This window comes from Schistocerca serialis, chromosome 11 (genome assembly GCF_023864345.2).
Source record: "Schistocerca serialis cubense isolate TAMUIC-IGC-003099 chromosome 11, iqSchSeri2.2, whole genome shotgun sequence".
In the NCBI taxonomy this organism is placed as follows: domain Eukaryota; kingdom Metazoa; phylum Arthropoda; class Insecta; order Orthoptera; family Acrididae; genus Schistocerca; species Schistocerca serialis.
In genome coordinates this window covers 173,526,411-173,546,977 of record NC_064648.1, presented here as the reverse complement: position 1 = coordinate 173,546,977, position 20,567 = coordinate 173,526,411, and the positions used below count along the sequence as shown (strand labels likewise).

At 44.4% G+C, this 20,567-nt stretch overlaps 1 protein-coding gene across 4 annotated transcripts in view; it reads right to left on the bottom strand.

The window, feature by feature from the left end:
* Window positions 1-20,567, bottom strand: part of LOC126427234 (probable ATP-dependent RNA helicase DDX60) — a 147,991-nt gene that overhangs the window by 6,837 nt on the left and 120,587 nt on the right. For all 4 annotated transcript variants that reach the window (XR_007576601.1, XM_050089473.1, XM_050089475.1 and 1 more), the window contains exon 7: window positions 16,273-16,429. Coding sequence is in view for 3 of the 4 variants with exons in the window: in XM_050089473.1 (XP_049945430.1) it covers window positions 16,273-16,429 (157 nt within the window). In the remaining variant the exon portion in view is untranslated. The remainder of the gene's footprint in view (window positions 1-16,272; window positions 16,430-20,567) is intronic.

Genomic DNA, 20,567 nt, shown 5'->3' with positions numbered 1-20,567 from the left:
TATGTGTAAAAGCAAAGGCTAATGGGGCTGAAAGCAGCTCCAGGATACTTTCAGTGGCTAATGAACACAATTTTGGCCAGATTGCCAGGGATAAAACATTTTGCTTATCTAGAAGATAATGTGTGCAAGGGAAGAAAGTTACAAGAGCATCATTAGAAGTTTGGGGCAATGCTTGATTGGTTGTGAGAGCATAATTTAAAGCTATAAAGTGTCAGTTCCTGAGGAAAGAAGTGATCTTCTTAGACCACTGCATTACGGAAAAGGGAATTTTGTCAGGCACTGTGAAAGTGGGGATGGTGAAGTTCTTCCCTCAGCCAGAATAACACAACTGAAGGGATTCATAGGCTTAGTCAGGTACTAAATGCTTTCATGGAACTGAAGGAGAAATTAATCCACTACTACTTCACTATCCGGACTACAATGAGATGATAGACATGGACAATGAAGCTTTGGGAGCATTTTTGTCCCAAGGCAAGAGGATGGCGAAGACATGCACATGGATATGCATCCAGGTTGCTGAACAAGGCAGACTTAAACTACAGTACCATGAAAAAGACTAGTATTGCATATATAAGGTATTAAAGGGCAGTATGTTGGTGGATCTGCCATACATACTCGGGTGATTTCGCACGATGGGAACTGACAGATTTTGAACACGGAATAGCAGTTGGAGCCGGACGCGTGGCACATTACATTTTGGAAATCGTTAGGTAATTCAGTATTCCGAGATCCACAGTGTCAAAAGTGTGCTAAGAATAGCAAATTTCCGGCATTGCCTCTCACCACGGACAATCCAGCGGCTGATGGTTTTCACTTAATGACCAGCAGCGGTTGTGTTTGCAAAGTCATCAGTACTAACACATGAACAACGCTGCATGAAATAGCTGCAGAAATCAACGTGTGACATACGACGAATGTATCCATTAGGACAGTGTGGCAAAATAAGAAGGGCGTTTGAAAAGTCGGTGCAAAAATAAAAACTACTTATGTGTTTGGGGTAAACCTTTTTTATTTTTCGAAATAGTCTCCTTTTACACTTATACACTTCATCCAACGTTGTTCTAATTTGTTGATCACTTCTGAATAATAGGAATTGTCTAAGTTTGCAAAATAGCTATTAGTTGCTGGAATCACCTCGTTTGAATAAAATCTTTGTCCTGCCAGCCATTTCTTCAAATTGGGGAACAAATAATAGCCTGAGGGAGCCAAGTCTGGAGAATAGGGCAGGTTTTTGTAAAATGAGTTGGAATCCTAATTCCATTAATTTTGCGACCACAACTGCTGAGGTGTGCGCTGGTGTATTGTCGTGATGGGAAAGGCCTTTTTTTGGGTTCAATCATCGGCGTTTTTCTTGCAGCTCGGTTTTCAAACGGTTTAATAATGATGAACAATATGCACCTGTAATACTTTTACCCTTTTCCAGATAGTTGATGACGATTATCCCTTGTGAATCCCAAAAGGCAGTCGCCATAACATTTCCGGCCGATGGAACGATCTTCGCCTTTTTTGGTGCAGATTGTCCCTTGGTAACCCATTGTTTAGATTGATGTTTGGTCTCAGGAGTATAGCAATGTATCCATGTTCCAGCCACATTGACAAAACAATGCTTAAAGTCCTGCAGATTCTTCCTGAACAGCTGCAAACCATCCTTGCAACACTTCACACGATTCCATTTTTGGTCAAGCACGAGCAATCGCGAACCCATTTTGCGGATAGCTTTCTCGTGTCCAAATGTTTACGCAAAATATTACGTACCCATTCATTCGAGATGCCCACAGCACTAGCAATCTCGCGCACCTTAACTCTTCTGTCATCCATCACCATATTATGGATTTTATCAATGATTTCTGGAGTCGTAACCTCCACAGGGAGTCCAGAACGTTCAGCATAGCTTGCGCCCATATGGCCACTCCGAAAATTTTGAAACCACTTATAAACTGTTCTAATGGAAGGTGCAGAGTCACCGTAATGTTTATCAAGCTTCTCTTTAGTCTCCTGAGGCATTTTGCCTTTCATAAAGTAATGTTTAATCATCACACTAAATTCTTTTTCGTCGATTTTTTGGCAATCACTCGACTTCCTTCATTCACAGAAATGCCAAACACAAAGAAATAGACCAATATGGCTGAAACTTGGTGTGCATTCTTTCCAAAGATGCTACTAACTAAACATGACCTAAATACATGCCAGTGGTGCCATCTCTTGGACTTTGCACGGACTTCTCAAACACCCCCTCGTATGATGTTAATGGACAACCGATGCAATTGCCTTTGCTAACAGCACAACACATCTGCAGTGCCTCTCCTGGGCTCGTAACCGTGTCGGTTGGACCCTACGTGACTGGAAAACCGTGGCCCGGTCAAACGAGTCCCAATTTCAGTCGATAAGAGCTGACGGTAGCATTTGAGTGCGGTGCAGACTGTATGAAGCTGTGGACCCAAATTGTCAACGAGGCACTGTGCAAGCTGGTGGTGATTCCATAATACTGTGTTTACACAGAATGGACTGGGTCTGGTTCAAGTGAACTGATCACTGACTGGAAATGGTTACGTTCGGCTGCTCGGACACCACTCACAGCCATTCAGTAATGGAATTTTTACGGATGACAACAGGCCACGTCACCGAGCCACGACTGTCCGCAATTGGTTTGAAGAACATTTTGAACAAATTGAATGAAAGATTCGGCTGCCCAGATCACCCCAACACGAATCCCATCGAACATTTATGGGACATAATCGAGAGGTCAGTTCGTGCATAAAATCCTGCACTGGCAACACTTCTGCAATTATGGACGGCTATAGACAGCATGGCTCAGTATTTCTGGAGGAGACTTGTAATCACTTTTCAAGTTGCTGCACTACCTATGCTGGGCAAAAGGAAGTCCGACACGATATTGGGAGGTATCCTACGACTTTTGTCAGCTCAGTGTACACGCAATGAAGCGGTTCCAACTACGCTTGTATAGGTGAAGGTTTGGAGTCGTAACATACTGTAAGCCATTAACATAGATCTTTAGTGTGACGGATTTGAGTTCGAGACTCCCGAAGTGGAGGCGGAGGTTCAAAGAGCACGCTTACGAGGTAATCTACAAACTTGGCAGGTTAAATAATAATGCAGATGCTCAGAGTAGAATGAGGCCCAGAAAACAGGAACAAATAAATGAGGAACAGTCTGCGAAACAGTGATGCAGGAATGGGAGAACTCTTAGTGAAAGCAAACAGGGATAGAGGACTCCCGTGAGTGTGGAGCGACTGCAAGTAACCGCAGAAGCAGAGCTGGAAGCAGGCAGTGAAAAGGAAATTAGTCTCCAAAGCAAGGAGACTATTTTAAGAGAGGTGCGTGATAATCAGTTGCGGGGACACCAAGGAATGCACAGGACTTGTAAGCGTACTGTCATATCGCTAGCTCGGTTACAGAGTATCTTTGCGGGCAGCCGCGTCTGTCGAGTCGAGTGAGGGACACGAAACTGTTTTGTTGAGTTGTGGGTAGCTCTGCATGTGAGAGGCATTGTTAGTATGGAAGTTGAAGTGTGGCTACAAGTGCTATCACTGGAAAGTGATGAAATATAGAAATGAGTCAGAGGGAAGTGTGCCAAGAAGAAATTTAAAAATGAGCAGTGCTGCCGATAACGTATTTGTGTATCCTCTCGTCATGTGTCGCACAGCATCGATTGTCCATGCCTGTGTTCAGTCTCCCTCGTCCGTGCCGTGTTCAGTCTCCCAGAATGAACTGATGTGAATCAGTAAAAATAAGTTACCATAAAAGAGTGCAATAACGTGCCAGTGTCTTGTAGTGAGTGTGAGGACGTGTGTTCGGTCATCGCATTCCCGCATCATTGACAATTGGCCGTGCCGCGACGGTTACGCGCACGCTCGTACAAGTGAGAACTGAGAACTGAAAAATTAACTTTACGAACAGTGTTATACCATTATTAGTATTGAGGAGGACTGGTATCGAAAGAAATCTGTGTATGCGTGTCGAGCGTAAGAACTTTCATTCCGATTACTCGGCTTTCGCATCATTGACAATCATCCGCGCCGTGTTCGGTATGCGTACACTCGTCCGAGTGATATTGTGGACAGATAATCATCGAGACTGTCAATTGGGATAAACATTTACAACTTAGAGTGTAAACAGTGCAACCTGTGATTTCCATATTGCCTCAGAATATAGATGTTCATACCAGACGTAGAACAGTGTTGTGCTTAAAACATTGAGTGGCTCCCCTAACTCGTTTGCATATTTTGATAGATAATTTCAGGCAAGCCAGCAGCAGTGTAGAGCAGAACAGTACGACCGCTACGGGATTACCAGGTACGTGGTGTGGACAGCGCACACGGCCAAGAAATGAGTCAGAAGCGAAAAATCCACTTTTAGGGACCCCACCCCCATAGGTACTCCCGGGCGTGTTACAGACTGTTGAGAAAATAAAGTTGTATAACCAGTGCTGCAGAATGGAGTGTGGGATTGAGAACTGTGTAAAAAAATTGACTATCATGTCAAATAAATAAGTACACTCAAGTCAATGCCTTTGGAACTTACAAACATAGCTGATACAGAGTTCCTTCGGAAATATCAAATACAGATAAGAGATATATGCTGACTTTTCAGGGTGTTTTGGGTAAATTTACAGTAGGTCTGCTGATAGAAAGATAAGATGCAGACACAGTAGCTGAAGCATTTGTGGAACGTATAGTGTTAATGTGAATGCTGAAGATTAGATGGGTAGATCACATAACTAATGAGGAGGTATTGAATAGAATTGGGGAGAAGATAAATTTGTGGCACAACTTGACTAGAGGAAGGGATCAATTGGTAAGACATGTTCTGAGGCATCAACGGATCACCAATTTACAATTGGATGGAGACCAAAAGATGAATACACTAAGCAGATTCAGAAGGATGTAGGTTGCAGTAGGTACTGGGAGATGAAAAAGCTTGCACAGGATAGAGTAGCATGGAGAGCTGCATCAAACCAGTCTCAGGACTGAAGACCGCAACAACAAGAACAACACAGTGTTAACGCATATGACGCTTCACCTGTTCTTTTAATGGATGAAGGTTCAAATTTCTTGAGTGGTGTTTTCAGAAGAGTGTGTAAATTGTGAAGGATGATGAAAATACAGACTAAAGCTTACCACCCAGAATCTAATGGCACACTGGAAGGAAGCCACTGGCGAATATCAGACATTTTGTAACATGGATCGAAGTTCTTGGGACAAACGGGTACTTTGTGCAATTTCTGTGTGAACACCACACCACACAGCAGCAAAGGGTACACATCATTTGAATTACCATATGGGAGAAAAGCAAATATACTGGGAATACTGCAATTAGAGTCAACAGAGACCAGCTATGTACATGAAGGAATTTCAAGTGGGTGACAAAGCATTGTTCTTCAATGAGTCAGTAAGTCATGGCAGATCTAGAAAGCTAGCTAGATTAACAGTGGTGAGGGCCATATAAAGTAAGAAGCATACAAACACTGAATGTAATAATAAAGATTAAAAACAAAGGTACGTGCACACAGATTAAAACAGTATTTTTAACTTCAGATATGGTACATGCAGGAAGAATCTTACCACTACTAGTAATCATAGGGATACATGCAAGCTCCAACCCAGACCACTGACAATTGTTTGTAAGATAACTAAAGTGTATAAGTCTTCAGGACTGTAACACGATAATCTTCGGGAAATTGACACTTACAGTACCACTTGGAAAATTTAACACGTGTAAATTTGGATGCTATTTTGAACGTTGAAAGGTATGGAAAATTAGCAGTCCAGAGACGTAGGGACACACTGAAAAAACTGAATGTAGGTTTAATAGTGTGTCACCTGCTAGACTTAAAGTGACATGACATACACAGTCACACGGCTACAGATATCGGTAAACCAGCAGACGAGGCACAAGACGGGAAGTAATAGGTGCTTTTTAACTTCACTGAGCAGGTAAGTGAAACATTATTTGGCATTCTAAATGAAGCACTGACGGCCTCTCACGCTACTCTGCCATTTTGTCAACACGTTGCGCATACATGATCACGTTATAGATCAGATGAGTAACCCTGAAAGCAAAGTTGTCCACTGCCATTACCCGGCTGAAGTCAGATTCACGCTAGCGAGACCCATCGGGCATTGCACGTCACAGCAAACCGTATACAGAGGTATAATGCACACACCGACGTCAGGTGGACAGCTGATTCACTCGATGAACTGTTGACGGGGTTCACGCACTGGCCACCAGGAGTGCTGTGGTCAGTTCCTCCTTGCCACAGTGCCAAGTTCTGTGACTAATGAAATGTCTGTGTTTTAATTCTCACTCGGTTACTGAACGAACTTGACGGTATGCGCTTGTATATTAATTAGCTATGCAACAGCTTCTTTGTGAACTGTTCTACATATGAACTTGGATGACAGTTCTGAATAAAACACACTGTCTCAAGAGACTGCATTGCATTTCACATCTGCCCTCACTGTATAAGAATTCAGCATACATATTAAGTCCGTAAGTCGAGCGACAGAGTGTGAAACTGGTGACCCCAATGTGATACAGTGAGAGGACATAAAGTCAGCAATGAACAAGCAACGTGCCAAATTTTCACGAAACAGGAAATTGTGAGATGGAAGTCATTAGACTGGCAATGTGGCTACTCCTGTTACGGTCACACAACCCGATGTTACGGTTCGTGCAGGTCGACTCGAGTTTTCTCAGTGCTGGAGCGACTGATTCCACCAAATCTGCACTGGAGGTCAGCGAATTAGATCTTCACTATGCAGCAGAGGTGCGAGACATAATTACCTCACTTTCTGTGCAGACCTGAGGTCAAGTTAATTCGTACTGTGTCAGCTTTGTGAGAAGAACAAATGAGACAGGTACTGATGCAGGAGGACACTGGAGACACAAAACCATACCAGCCATTTACAAAGCAAAGTTGACGCTTGCACTGCGCCAGATACATCATTACGTACATTATGGAGCAGTTACCTGCCTGCATAGGTAAAACCCATTACAGCTTCCCAAATGGAGATGTCGCTAGACGACATAGTGGACCTGCCGGACAGGATTCGGGACACAACTGTGCTGACCTCCTGCACTGCAACTGCGACGGCAGACCACAGCACGTCAAGAGCGACGTGTGCGGATTACGACAACCTCACGACAGAGGTCGATGCACTGAGTAAACGTATCAGTAAACTGCTCTCTGACCAGCACGCTAGTGGACATTTCCGTAAATGATCGAGAAGCTGTTACTCCACAAACTTCTCGGCAGCACACGACACCACCCGGCCAGACACTTGACGGTATCACCGAAAGATCAAAGACTGTCAGTCGCTCTCTCTGTGACTCTTCATTTTAGTGCACACTGGTTTTCATCTATGTATTTTGCTGTGGACCCTGTTATGCAAATATTGACCGCTGACTTTGTTACATCTTTCTGTGGCTAACAACTCATCCGTCACTACTTATGGAATATTTTTGCATTCGGAAAAGAAAGTTGGTGATTGAAATTTCGTATGTAGATCTCGCCGCAAAGAAAACCGCCTTTGTTTCAGTGACTGCCACCCAAACTCGCATATCATATCAGTGACACTCTCGCCCCTATTGCGCAATAGCACGAAATGAGCTGCCCTTCTTTGCGATTTTTCGATGTCCTCCGTCAATCTCACCTGGTAAGGATCCCACACCACGCACCAATATTCCAGCAGAGGACGGACAAGTGTAATGTAGCCTGTCTCTCTAATGGGTTTGTCGCATCTTCTAAGTGTTCTGCCAACAAAGTGCACTCTTTGTTTCGCCTTCCCCACAATATTATCTATGTGGTCTTTCCAATTTAAGTTGCTCATAATTGTAATATCTAGGTATTTAGTCGAATTGACAGCCCTTAGATTTGTGCGATTTATCGTACACCCAAAATTTATTGGATTTTTTTTTTTTTTTTTTTTTTTTTTTTTTTTTTTTTTTTTTTTTTTTAGTACCCATGTGGATGACTTGCACTATTATTTGTTTAGTGCCATTTGCCACTTTTCACACTATACAGAAATTCTCTCTAGATCATTTTGTAATTGGAATTGATCGTATGATGATTTTACTGGACGGTAAGTTACAGCGTCACCTGCAAACAATCTAAGGGGGTTGCTCAGATTATCACCTAGATCATTTATGTAAATCAGGAACAGAAGAGGGCCTATTACACTACCTTGCAGAATGCCAGATATCACTTCTGTTCAACTCAATGTTTTACCATCTATCACTGCAAACTGTGACCTCTCTGAGAGGAAATCACAAATCCAGTCACACAACTGAGACGATACTCCATATGCACGCAATTTGATTAATAGTTGCTTGTGAGGAATGGTATCAAAAGCCTTCTGAAAATCTAGGAATGTGGAATTGATCTGAGATCCCATGTTGACAGCACAAGAACAATATTCTGTGAATCTGTGTTGGTTATGTATCAACAAGTCATTTTCTTCAAGGCGATTCATAATGTTCGAGTACAGTATATGCTCCAAAATCCTACTACAAATTGAAGTCGGTGACATGCGTCTGTAAATCAATGGGTGACTCCTATTTCCTTTCTTGAATATTGGTATGACCTGTGGTACTTTCCAGTCTTTAGGAACAGACCTTTCATCAAGTGAGCGGTTGTATATGATTGCTAAGAAAGGCACTATTGTGTCTGCATACTCTGAAAGGAACCTGATTGGTATACCATATAGACTGGAAGACTTGCCTTTCTTAAGTGATTTGAGTTGTTTCGCAGCACCTAAGATATCTGCCTTTATGTCACTCATGCTAACAGCTGTTCTGGTTTCGAATTCTGGAATATTTACTTCTTCTTCTTTCGTGGAGGAATTACGGAAAACTGTATTTAGTAACTCCGCTTTAGTGGCACCATCATCGGTAACATTTCCATCGCGCAGTGACGGTATTGACTGTTTCTCTGCCACTGGTGTACTTTACATGCGACCATAGAACCTCTTTGGGTTTTCTACCATATTTTGAGACAATGTTTCATCGTGCAAACTATTAAAAGCATCTCGCATTGATGTCCGCTCTAAATTTCGAGCTTCCGTGAAACTTAGCCAGTCTTGGGGATTTTGTGTTCTTCCGAATTTGGCACACTTTTTTCGTTGCTTCTGCAACAGCGTTCTGACATGTTTTGTGTACCATGGTGGATCAGTCCCGTCTCTTATTAACTTATGCTGTATGAATTTATCTATTGCTGTCCGATACTGTATCTTTGATTTGAGCCATATCTGGTCTACACTTACATAATTAGCTTGGAAGTCTCTTAGGAAGGCATCAAGCAAATATCAACAAGTATTTATGGAAGTGGCACGGCAACAATGAATGTTGTCCGATAGAAGTAGAGTGTATTTTATAGCATATTTATAGGTTTCAACCATACACGATGTTCTCGAATGAGAGAAGGAAGAGTGATTACAAATTCTACATCTACATCTACATTTATACTCCACAAGCCACCCAACGGTGTGTGGCGGAGGGCACTTTACGTGCCACTGTCATTACCTCCCTTTCCTGTTCCAATCACGTACGGTTCGCGGGAAGAACGACTGCCGGAAAGCCTCCGTGCGTGCTCGAATCTCTCTAATTTTACATTCGTGATCTCCTCGGGAGGTATAAGTAGGGTGAAGCAATATATTTGATACCTCATCCAGAAACGCACCCTCTCGAAACCTGGACAGCAAGCTACACCGCGATGCAGAGTGCCTCTCTCGCATAGTCTGCCACTCGAGTTTGCTAAACATCTCCGTAACGCTATCACGCTTACCAAATAACCCCGTGACGAAACGTGCCACTCTTCTTTGGATCTTCTGTATCTCCTCCGTCAACCCGATACGGTAAATTCCTTCCCCAGGTAACACCATCAGCAAGGGTGGGCACGGGGTGCATCATAGTTTAGGCAGTTTGCAGCTCTACAGCAACTAAGGGGTAACTGTGTTGCAAAATTGACACCTGGAGGGATGGGTACTCTTCTCCAGGCAGGAAGATAGAATCCTAACCAGCCACTTCTGGATTCTTAAATTAATTTACAGTGCAAGGGAAGCAAGGAATGGAGAATGAAGGCCGGAAGAAGATACAGTACCTGCACAAACAGTGACCCATCTAAACAATACCTTTGAACCCGACCATGTTAACTCGCTGGACTGGCCAGTAACGACACAAAAAGGATGGATCAATGTGAAACAAATGCTTCAGCGTGTGTGGCAACACTATAACAGACAACACCACAAGATAATGCCAGTAAGCTTCACAGTCTCAAGCATAATCTCCGTTTTGGCTACGAAGCCTGTACCCACTTAAGGCAGAAAACTGCCTGCCCATCTGAACTCCATGTACAACCGAGTGGGTAACCTTATCAAGTTGTAAGTGATTAAGTATATCAGCCACTGGACACTAATTCAAAGTGAACGGAATGTATATAAATGTAAAAATGTAAGATGTATTGTCAAGTAATTTTAAGACATAGTACAGGGTTATTACAAATGATTGAAGCGATTTCACAGCTCTACAATAACTTTATTATTTGAGATATTTTCACAATGCTTTGCAAACACATACAAAAACTCAAAGTTTTTTTAGGCATTCACAAATGTTCGATATGTGCCCCTTTAGTGATTCGGCAGACATCAAGCCGATAATCAAGTTCCTCCCACACTCGGCACAGCATGTCCCCATCGATGAGTTCGAAAGCATCGTTGATGCGAGCTCGCAGTTCTGGCATGTTTCTTGGTAGAGGAGGTTTAAACACTGAATCTTTCACATAACCCCACAGAAAGAAATCGCACGGGGTTAAGTCGGGAGAGCGTGGGGGCCATGACATGAATTGCTGATCGTGATCTCCACCACGACCGATCCATCGGTTTTCCAATCTCCTGTTTAAGAAATGCCGAACATCACGATGGAAGTGCGGTGGAGCACCATCCTGCTGAAAGATGAAGTCGGCGCTGTCGGTCTCCAGTTGTGGCATGAGCCAATTTTCCAGCATGTCCAGATACACGTGTCCTGTAACGTTTTTTTCGCAGAAGAAAAAGGGGCCGTAAACTTTAAACCGTGAGATTGCACAAAACACGTTAACTTTTGGCGAATTGCGAATTTGCTGCACGAATGCGTGAGGATTCTCTACCGCCCAGATTCGCACATTGTGTCTGTTCACTTCACCATTAAGAAAAAATGTTGCTTCATCACTGAAAACAAGTCTCGCACTGAACGCATCCTCTTCCACGAGCTGTTGCAACCGCGCCGAAAATTCAAAGCGTTTGACTTTGTCATCGTGTGTCTGGGCCTGAAACAATTGTAAACGGTAAGGCTTCTGCTTTAGCCTTTTCCGTAAGATTTTCCAAACCGTCGGCTGTGGTACGTTTAGCTCCCCGCTTGCTTTATTCGTCGACTTCTGTGGGCTACGCGTGAAACTTGCCCGCACGCGTTCAACCGTTTCTTCGCTCACTGCAGGCCGACCTGTTGATTTCCCCTTACAGAGGCATCCAGAAGCTTTAAACTGCGCATACCATCGCCGAATGGAGTTATCAGTTGTTGGATCTCTGTTGAACTTCGTCCTGAAGTGTCTTTGCACTGTTATGACTGACTGATAGGGTGGATAGCAATGTGCGACTGTTTGCTGATGATGGTGTGGTGTCGTCGTTGAGTGACTGTAGGAGGATACGAGATGACTTGGACAGGATTTGTGATTGGTGTAAAGAATGGCAGCTAACTCTAAATATAGATAAATGTAAATTAATGCAGATGAATAGGAAAAAGAATCCTGTAATGTTTGAATACTCCATTAGTAGTGTAGTGCTCGACACAGTCAAGTGGATTAAATATTTAGGCGTAAGATTGCAGAGCGATATAAAGTGGGACAAGCATGTAATGGCAGTTGTGGGGAAGGCGGATAGTCGTCTTCGGTTCATTGGTAGAATTTTGGGAAGATGTGGTTCATCTGTAAAGGAGACCGCTTATAGAATGCTAGTGTGACCTATTCTCGAGTACAGCTCGAGCGTTTGGGATCCCTATCAGGTCGGATTGAGGGAGGACATAGAAGCAATTCAGAGGCGGGCCGCTAGATTTGTTACTGGTAGGTTTGATCATCACGTGAGTGTTACGGAAATGCTTCAGGAACTCGGGTGGGAGTCCCTGGAGGAAAGGGGGCGTTCTTTTCGTGAATTGCTACTGAGGAAATTTAGAGAACCAGCATTTGAGGCTGACTGCAGTACAATTTTACTGCCGCCAACTTACATTTTGCAGAAAAACCACAAAGATAAGATAAGAGAGATTAGAGCTCGAACAGAGGCATATAGGCAGTCTTTTTCCCTCGTTCTGTTTGGGAGTGGAACAGGGAGAGATGATGCTAGTTGTGGTACGAGGTACCCTCCGCCACACACCGCATGGTGGATTGCGGAGTGTGTATGTAGATGTAGATGAGCTGAAATGGTGCCTCTCAGCGGAGGTGCCGTCTGCCGGTTGCCAACTTCAATGAGCCTATGTGGGGTCCAGAGTTCGCACCCGGATCTGACCAGCTGCCGAGCCACTACTTGCCCTTTGCAGCCACACACTACTACTGCGGTCTCGCCTCCGTGGGCCACTGTCGACGTATCCCGCGCTCGGGTCTCCAGTTTTCCTCAGTGCTCGGGGGGCTCACCTGCACTTGGCTGCGCGACCTGGCATGACTGCTTCCTACCGGGCCCACTGTCACTGCTCGGAGGCCGACACTGCCCTTCGCTCGCCACTGCACTGGTGGTGCGATTCCGCATTACTGCCACCTGATCGGTAGAGCGACAAGTCTTTGGAGACCACGTGCTGAGCTCTACACATCCCAGGGTCAAGTTGTGACTCTTGGGGTTGCCCGCAACAAGACAATATTACAGCTGCTGTACCTCATGTGCTGAATAAATGACCTACTGTGTGGTTTCTGTGATTTACCGTCAGTCAGCTGCCTGGCTCCACATACCTGCTACACTGTCAATCCCTAGCAATTTCATCACAACCTATAGCGGGGTACCCATAAGCCATCCTGAAACCACTACAGCTCAGTAATATTCTGCTTCCTCAAAGGATATGTAGATGTGTGTGTGTGTGTGTGTGTGTGTGTGTGTGTGTGTGTGTGTGTGTGTAAATTATATATTATTATTATTATTATTATTATTGGTGTTTTGCCCTTAAAGACCGCAGTTGGACTAAACTACGTGGCCAGTTCCTTTTGCTGCCTTCCTTGCTGCCCAAACTTCCCTCATTCGCTCGCTGTGTTTCTGTTTCCGGTCCTCTGTCCATGCTTTTTGTCGGCTTTGTGTCTTCGGCTTCATCTTGATTGCCTTTTAGGTTGCCCATATTTCTTTCATCTTCTGGCTGTGATCTTGCTTGCGTTCTTCGGTCCATTTTATGCCTGTTCGTTTGTCACATTGTATCTCATGTAGTTTACTTTTCTTAATGATGTTTCTGAATTTTATTCTGTCGTTTATTGTGTCTGCTGTTATGCTGAGTTGGTTCAGCTTGTTTTTTTACCTCTGCCACCCATTTGTTGTTTCTAGTGGTTACCCAGTCAAAGATCAGTTTGGTCAGTCTGTGTGATGGCATTCTGTATAGGTGTCCATAGAATTGTAGTCTGCGTTTTCTAATCTTTTCTGTGATTGTCTCCGTATGTTTGTACAGTTCCTCTGTAGGTTTGTTGATCCGTATTCCATTGTTGTTAGCTGCGCCAAACATTTTCCCAAGTATTTTCCGTTCTACTTTTTCTAGTTGTCTGATACGTGTATGCCCTAGGACTAGTGTGGTCTCTGCTGCCTCCGGGAGCACCACCGTGTTGTAGTGGCGTAATTTGGCTTTTTGTGAGATAGGCTTCTTGTTGTAATGATTCCACACTACTTTGTATCCCTTGTCCAGTTTACTTTTTCTTTCTTCGTTTGAGTCTGTGTTATGTCCACTCATTTGTAGTGTTTCACCGAGGTATTTGAAGTTTGCCGTTTTGTAAATCGTGCCGTACAGTTTTTCAATAGCGCATATACCTTTCGTGACAATCACCAAATCATCTGCAAAAGCCAGGCATTTAATCTGTAGGTTTCCTAAGGTTATCCCTTGTTGTGATGTTTCCCATTTTTTTATTACCTTATCTAACACTACATTGAAAAGGAGAGGTGAGAGGCCATCGCCTTGTGGGACACCTGTGTGAATTTCAAAGGGCTCTGATAGTTCCCCACAGAACTTTACTTTGGAGGTCGTGTTGGTCAAAGTTTGCTCTATGATAGCCCATGTTTTAGACTTTTGAAGAGAGTTTTCCGGTCAATAGAGTCATACATCTTTTTGAAGTTGACAAAGGTAATGATCAGGTTCTGTTTGTGTTGTAAAATCATTTTCAGGTTCCAAATTTGTTCCGCACAAGACCACCCTTTATGGAAGCCTGCTTGGTATTCCCCACTCAAGTGTGTGTGTGTGTGTGTGTGTGTGTGTGTGTGTGTGTGTGTGTGTGTGTGTGTGGTATGTACACACACACACACACACACACACACACACACACACACACACACACAGAGCGTGTTTATAAATGAATATTGGGGTTTTAACACTTTACAATATTTATTGTATTAAGCCTACAGTTATAAATGATGTGTCAAATGAAAGAGGAACTCCAACAGTTTTACCAAGAACTTTATAAATGTTCAATGTGAGCATCATTTGTCACATGGCACACATCAAGTCTATAGCCAAGTTCTTCCCAAACGTTGATAAGTGTCTCTTCAGTGATTGTAGCAACAGCTGCTTCAATCCGGTTTCTTAATTCAGGGAGGTCTGCTGGTAGCGGACGCACGTACACACAAAATTCAAGCTTTCGCAACCCACAGTTGCTTCGTCAGGAAAGAGGGAAGGAGAGGGAAAGATGAAAGGATGTGAGTTTTAAGAGAGAGGGTAACGAGTCATTCCAATCCCAGGAGCAGAAAGACTTACCTTAGGGGGAAAAAAGGGCAGGTATACACTCGCACACACACCCATATCCAACCGCACTTACACAGACACAAGCAGACATTTTCAAAAATAGTCTTTCCGCTCCCAGGATTGGAATGACTCCTTACCCTCTCTCTTAAAACCCACATCCTTTCATCGTTCCCTCTCCTTCCCTTTTTCCTGACGAAGCAACCGTGTGTTGCGAAAGCTTGAATTTTGTGTGTATGTTTATGTTTGTTTGTGTGTGTACCGACCTGCCAGCGCTTTCATTAGGTAAGTCACATCATCTTTGTTTTTTTATATATATATGGTACAAGATTAACCCAAAGAACATCCAAATTGGCAGACCCAAAGACAAAATAAGTTTAAATTGTCTAGGATTTGCTGATGTCGTTGCTCTCTTGTCCAACAGTGTTCAGGAAACCAAACAACAAGTTAACTCACTGCATGAAATAGCACAGAAAACTGCTCTTGGAATATCCTTTGAAAAAAACAGTCATCATGGTAACTGACCCACCACTCATAAACAAAATTGCCATAGGAAACCAAGAAATCAAAATTGTAGATAAATTTAAATATCTAGGAGAAATCATAACATATAACCTCAATGAAAAGCCAGCATGGCATAACAGAATAAAAAAACTGACTAGAGCACAATATATCACCAAGAACACCTGCAACAAAAAGAGCCTGTTAATAGCAACAAAATTAAAACACTACAAAACAGTCACTCAACCAGAAATAACATATGCAAGTGAAACCATCTTCAAAACAACTAACACTGCACAAACAGACAAAATACTCAAAATAGAGAGAAGAATCATCAGAACGTGCATCAACAAATCGTACCAGAAAGATGGACGCTGGAGAGTAGCTACAAATGAAACAGCCTACAAGGAAATAGAATCAGTAATGAGTAAAATCAGGAAGATATTTCATTTTTTGGACATCTAATCAGAACACCAGAGAACTGGATCATCAGGAGTATAATAGAAAAATTGTGGAAAAGTAAGTACAACATTAAGTGGATTACAGAAATCAAGGAAGACATGGATGAGCCACAGATTACATTGGAAGACCTAAGAAATAAAACTGACAAAACCAGGAAACTCACAAACAAACTAGACTGCAAACGAGAATCAACAAACAGACAATAGGAAGGGTGATTTCTGACTAATAAAGAAGGATAAGATCTGAGAGAATGAAGAAGTACTGGGCTGACAGAAAACTGGAAAATTCTATGTATAAAGTTGGCAAGAGTGGTCCAATTAAGGCCATAAAATGTAAATAATAATAATAATATATTACCTCTTGTATCTTCCATGCATGAAGTTTCAGGTTCAATACTCAACTGAGAAATTGGGAGAACTCGGTCCTCTCCCATAGTCCTCGAACATTCTTCAGCGACACACCGAAAGTAGTGGTCAAATAAGAATTTAACTTCAGAGTTATACTGCTCGATAACCTGCAAATACATTGTCACACATAGAAGATAATTTCTAACATACTATAGATAGTATAGGAAACAAAGTAGATCAATTATGTATCTGATGATAGATATGAAGTATTATTACAAGCAAATACCAGAAACTGTGAAGCCAGAAACATAATGCAGTAGAACAATTTTTACAATTGCAAGCTTGTTCCTCTCAGAACAGGACGGCAGCACCGAGCAAATGTATGTGATTTTAAGTTTCTGTAGCCTTTTCAGTACATCAAATTCCTTCCTTGTCTTGATTTGGTGAGATGTAAACAGCTCCCTCTTTCAAATGCCACAACTGATACATTATGTACATATAGTTACTGTCATCATTGACGAAACAGCCAGTTTCACAAGTAAACTGCAGTTTCTGACATTGTAGCCATTAATATGCTTCTGCCCCTGAACATAATAACAATTACGAAATTCGGTGTAACTGGTGCACTTTTTAGCAAAGCATTTCAATAACCTGGCACAAGTTTTGCGATCCTGGTGCTCACTTCATTTGACAATAGATTACAAACCATCTGATTCAGAATGAATATTTCACTCAACAGCAGAGTGTGTGCTGATGTAAATCTTCCTGACAGATTAAAACTGTCTGTCAAACTGGGACTCAAACACGGGCACTCTGCCTTTTGAGTACCAATCTGGTACGTAGTTTTAATTTGCCAGGAAGTTTGACATCGACTCACACTTTGCTGCAGAATGAAAAACTCATTCTGGAAACAATGCCCCAGGCTGTCGCTAATCCTCATCTCTGCAGCATCCTTTATTCCTGGAGTGCCGGTCCCACAAGTTATGTGGGAGAATTTCTGTGAAGTTTGAGAGGTAGGAGATGAAGTACTGGCACAAGTAGAGCTGTTGTGGAGTGTCACAAGTCACAAGTCACGCTTGGGTAGCTCAGTCAGTGGAGCACTTGCCCTCGAAAGGCAAAGATCCTAGGTTTGAGTCCCGGCCCAGCTCACAGTTTTAATCAACCAGCAAGTTTCAAACCATCTGAAGATTAACAGTCCCCCTCCGTAGCGTAGCGGTACCATTTCCGCCTATCACGCAGGGGGCCCGGTTCGATTCCCGGCAGGGGACTGGGTGTTGTGTGTCCTTCATCATCATTTTCATCATCGACCCGCAAGTTGCCGAAGAGGACTTGCAATACGGACGGTGCCTCCCGGCCAACGATGCCGTACGCTCATTTCGTTTCATTTCATTAGTTGTTGTTGTTGTTGTTGTGGTCTTCAGTCCTGAGACTGGTTTGATGCAGCTCCCCATGCTACCCTATCCTGTGCAAGTTTCTTCATCTCCCAGTACCTTCTGCAACCTACATCCTTCTGAATTTCATTAGAAGATTATATTTACGAGTACTGCGAGTTGATACGACCTCTCGTAAGAAGCAACTTATTTTAAATTTTGCCAGTGTTCTTAAGCTTCGACTCTTACATTTTGTGTGCGTTTATTAATCGGTCACAGTTCCGCAGCTTTATTGACTGTGTAGTGCGTAGAATCACTGTTTGCATCACGCGAGGCGTCTGTTTCCGTGTTCCGAGAGTCGCATGTAGTAGCTGGACCCCCAGTCGAGTGACAGCTCTCCTAACAGCACATTTGAGTACTGTCAGCTGACACAGCTTCTCATAAAAAGGGACTTCCTTTACATTTTGTCAGTACTCTTTAGCGTCAACTGCTACATTTTGTGCATGCCCGTGTACTCATCACGCCACCTGTAGTACGGTTAGGAACTGTGACTGCTGTGTTCAGATGAGAGCCAAGTTGGTGACCCTTCACTCACAGCTGTAGGCAGTATCGGCTCAGTCAGGCAGCTCGAGGCTGCTGCCAGTTGGCATCACCGCGGAGGGCAGGACGGGGGGATCCGAGGGACGTCCGGCGTGACCCGTGTGTCACCCGGTTGCCCCACTACTGTGGCCACCCTGGATACCGCCTGCACTGAGGTCGATCCCTCACCTCTGGTCGAGAGGGAGGTTGTTCCGAGGTGTGGCTGGCAGCAGATGATGTTCTGAGGAGCCGATAGGAGGGACCTGCCAGTTCACCTGACGAACAGGTTTCGGACGTGCTCTGTGGCTGACGAATCCGTGAGCCGGATGAAGTCGCTAGCCCTGTTCCGAAGCGATCCTCCCAGTCTGTAAAGTATGGGCACTCACAGAGGGTGGGATTACTTCAGCTGCATAATGGGGCGCCATTGGGATATGGCTGTGAAAGAGGGGAAAGATCCAATGTGCATTCTGTGTTTATACCAGGAGTAGTAATTCCAGATGTGAAACGGGTGCTTCCAGATGCCACGAAGACCACAAGGTGCAGCCAACTACAGGTGGTGGCCCGTGTCGGTACTAACAGTGTGTGTCGCTTTGGATCGGAAGAGATTCTCTCCAGTTTCGCGCAGCTACGTAGGTGGTGCTCACCGTCTGCATTGTCATCGACAGACCCGACTGTGGTCCTTCGGTACAGGGCCGAGTGGAGGGTCTGCATCACAGACTCAGATGGTTCCCAGACCGTGTAGATTGCAGATTCATTGACTTGTGGCGTAAGGTGGTGGGTTTCTGGGTTCCACTAAACAGTGTGGAGTCCACTACACACACATACACAGGTAGAGGGGGGAGGGGACTGAATGGTTTTATAGATTGCCCCGGAGCATTCAGAAAAGGCTTCAGTTTCAAAGGGTGCCGGGTGAACACAGAATGTGGGTAACCATACGAACTATCAATATTGTTTTAACTGTCAGAGCTGTGTTGAAAAAAGAATCAGAGCTACAAGTGCTAATAGAAACCACTGAATCTCGAATAGTTATAGGTATGGAAAGCCAGCTAAACCCTGAAATAACATCAGCAAAATTTTTACAAAGGACCTAACTGTGTTCAGAAAGGATATTGTTTTTTTGTTGTTTTAGGGCGCACAACTACAGTGGTCATTAGCGTCCAGACTAAGTTAGGAATGCACCGCGAGGCACAAGGTTAAAACAGCAACTAAAAGGGACAATACTATAGAAGACAGACAGGCACAGAATTAAAAAAAAAAAAAAAAAAAAAAAAAAAAAAACAGCATAATCAAATGTCCTTAGACACGTTTGTCAAGTGGATAAAACGAAGAACGCGAGCAGCTGCTCCCGGGTCATCCACTAAAATTTCATCCAGAGTACACGGCAGGCCGCGATCATTGCGCAGTGTATTAAAATTCGGACAGGACGTTAAAATGTGGGGTACCGTCGGCAATTGCCCACACGGGCAGAATGGCAGTGGCGCAGCCGTCGGCAGACGGCGGTGGCCGAACCGGCAGTGTCCGATCCGTAACCGGGCCAAAACGACCTCCTCCAGCCGAGAAGGGCATGAAGAGGTCGTCCGAGCCGTGAGGAGAGGTTTCGAGGCCCGAAGCTCGTTTTCAGTAAGTGTAGTCCGATCGGCACGCCACAGCGATAAAATTCGCTGACAAATGACCCTGCTAAAATCAGACGAAGGCACACAACGAGAAACTGTCCGAGGCCAGAGGACCGCAGCCTCGGCCGTGGCATCTGCAATTTCGTTCCCAGGGATACCGACAGGGCCAGGAACCCACATAAAGGTAACCGGAAAACCGTCGTCCGCCAGCTACCGAAGAGAGCATCGGGTCCGGTGCACGAAAGGGCGAACCGGATACGGATCACTGAGGCTCTGGATGGCGCTCAGGGAATCGGAGCAGAGGACATAAGCAGAATGTCGGTGGCGGCGGATGTAAAGAACGGCCCGGTAAGGCGGTCCACACTGAGCGCACCGTGCCACGCCGCGCTGCGCAAAACGGCCTTGCGCGGCTCTGCGCGGTCAGTGTGGACGGCGAACTGCGCTGCACCGCATCGTGCCGTGCAGTTTTCCGGCTGTTGTCGATACACCAAAGGAAGTGGTGCGTTTGCGCGCGCTCTGTTTAGACGGGGCTTCGGCTCGCTCCACCTTCAGATCGTGCGCGCGCTCCAACTGGAACACACTGCGCGCCTCGGAGCGGCGCAGCGGGGCGCGGACTGCGCACCCCCCCTCTGTTACAGCTGTGCGCGGGGTGCAGCAGCGCGGCGCGTTGCGCTCAGTGTGGACCCGCCTGTAGAGAGCAAATAGCTTAGCTGTGAAGACCGAACAATGGCCACGGAGCCAGC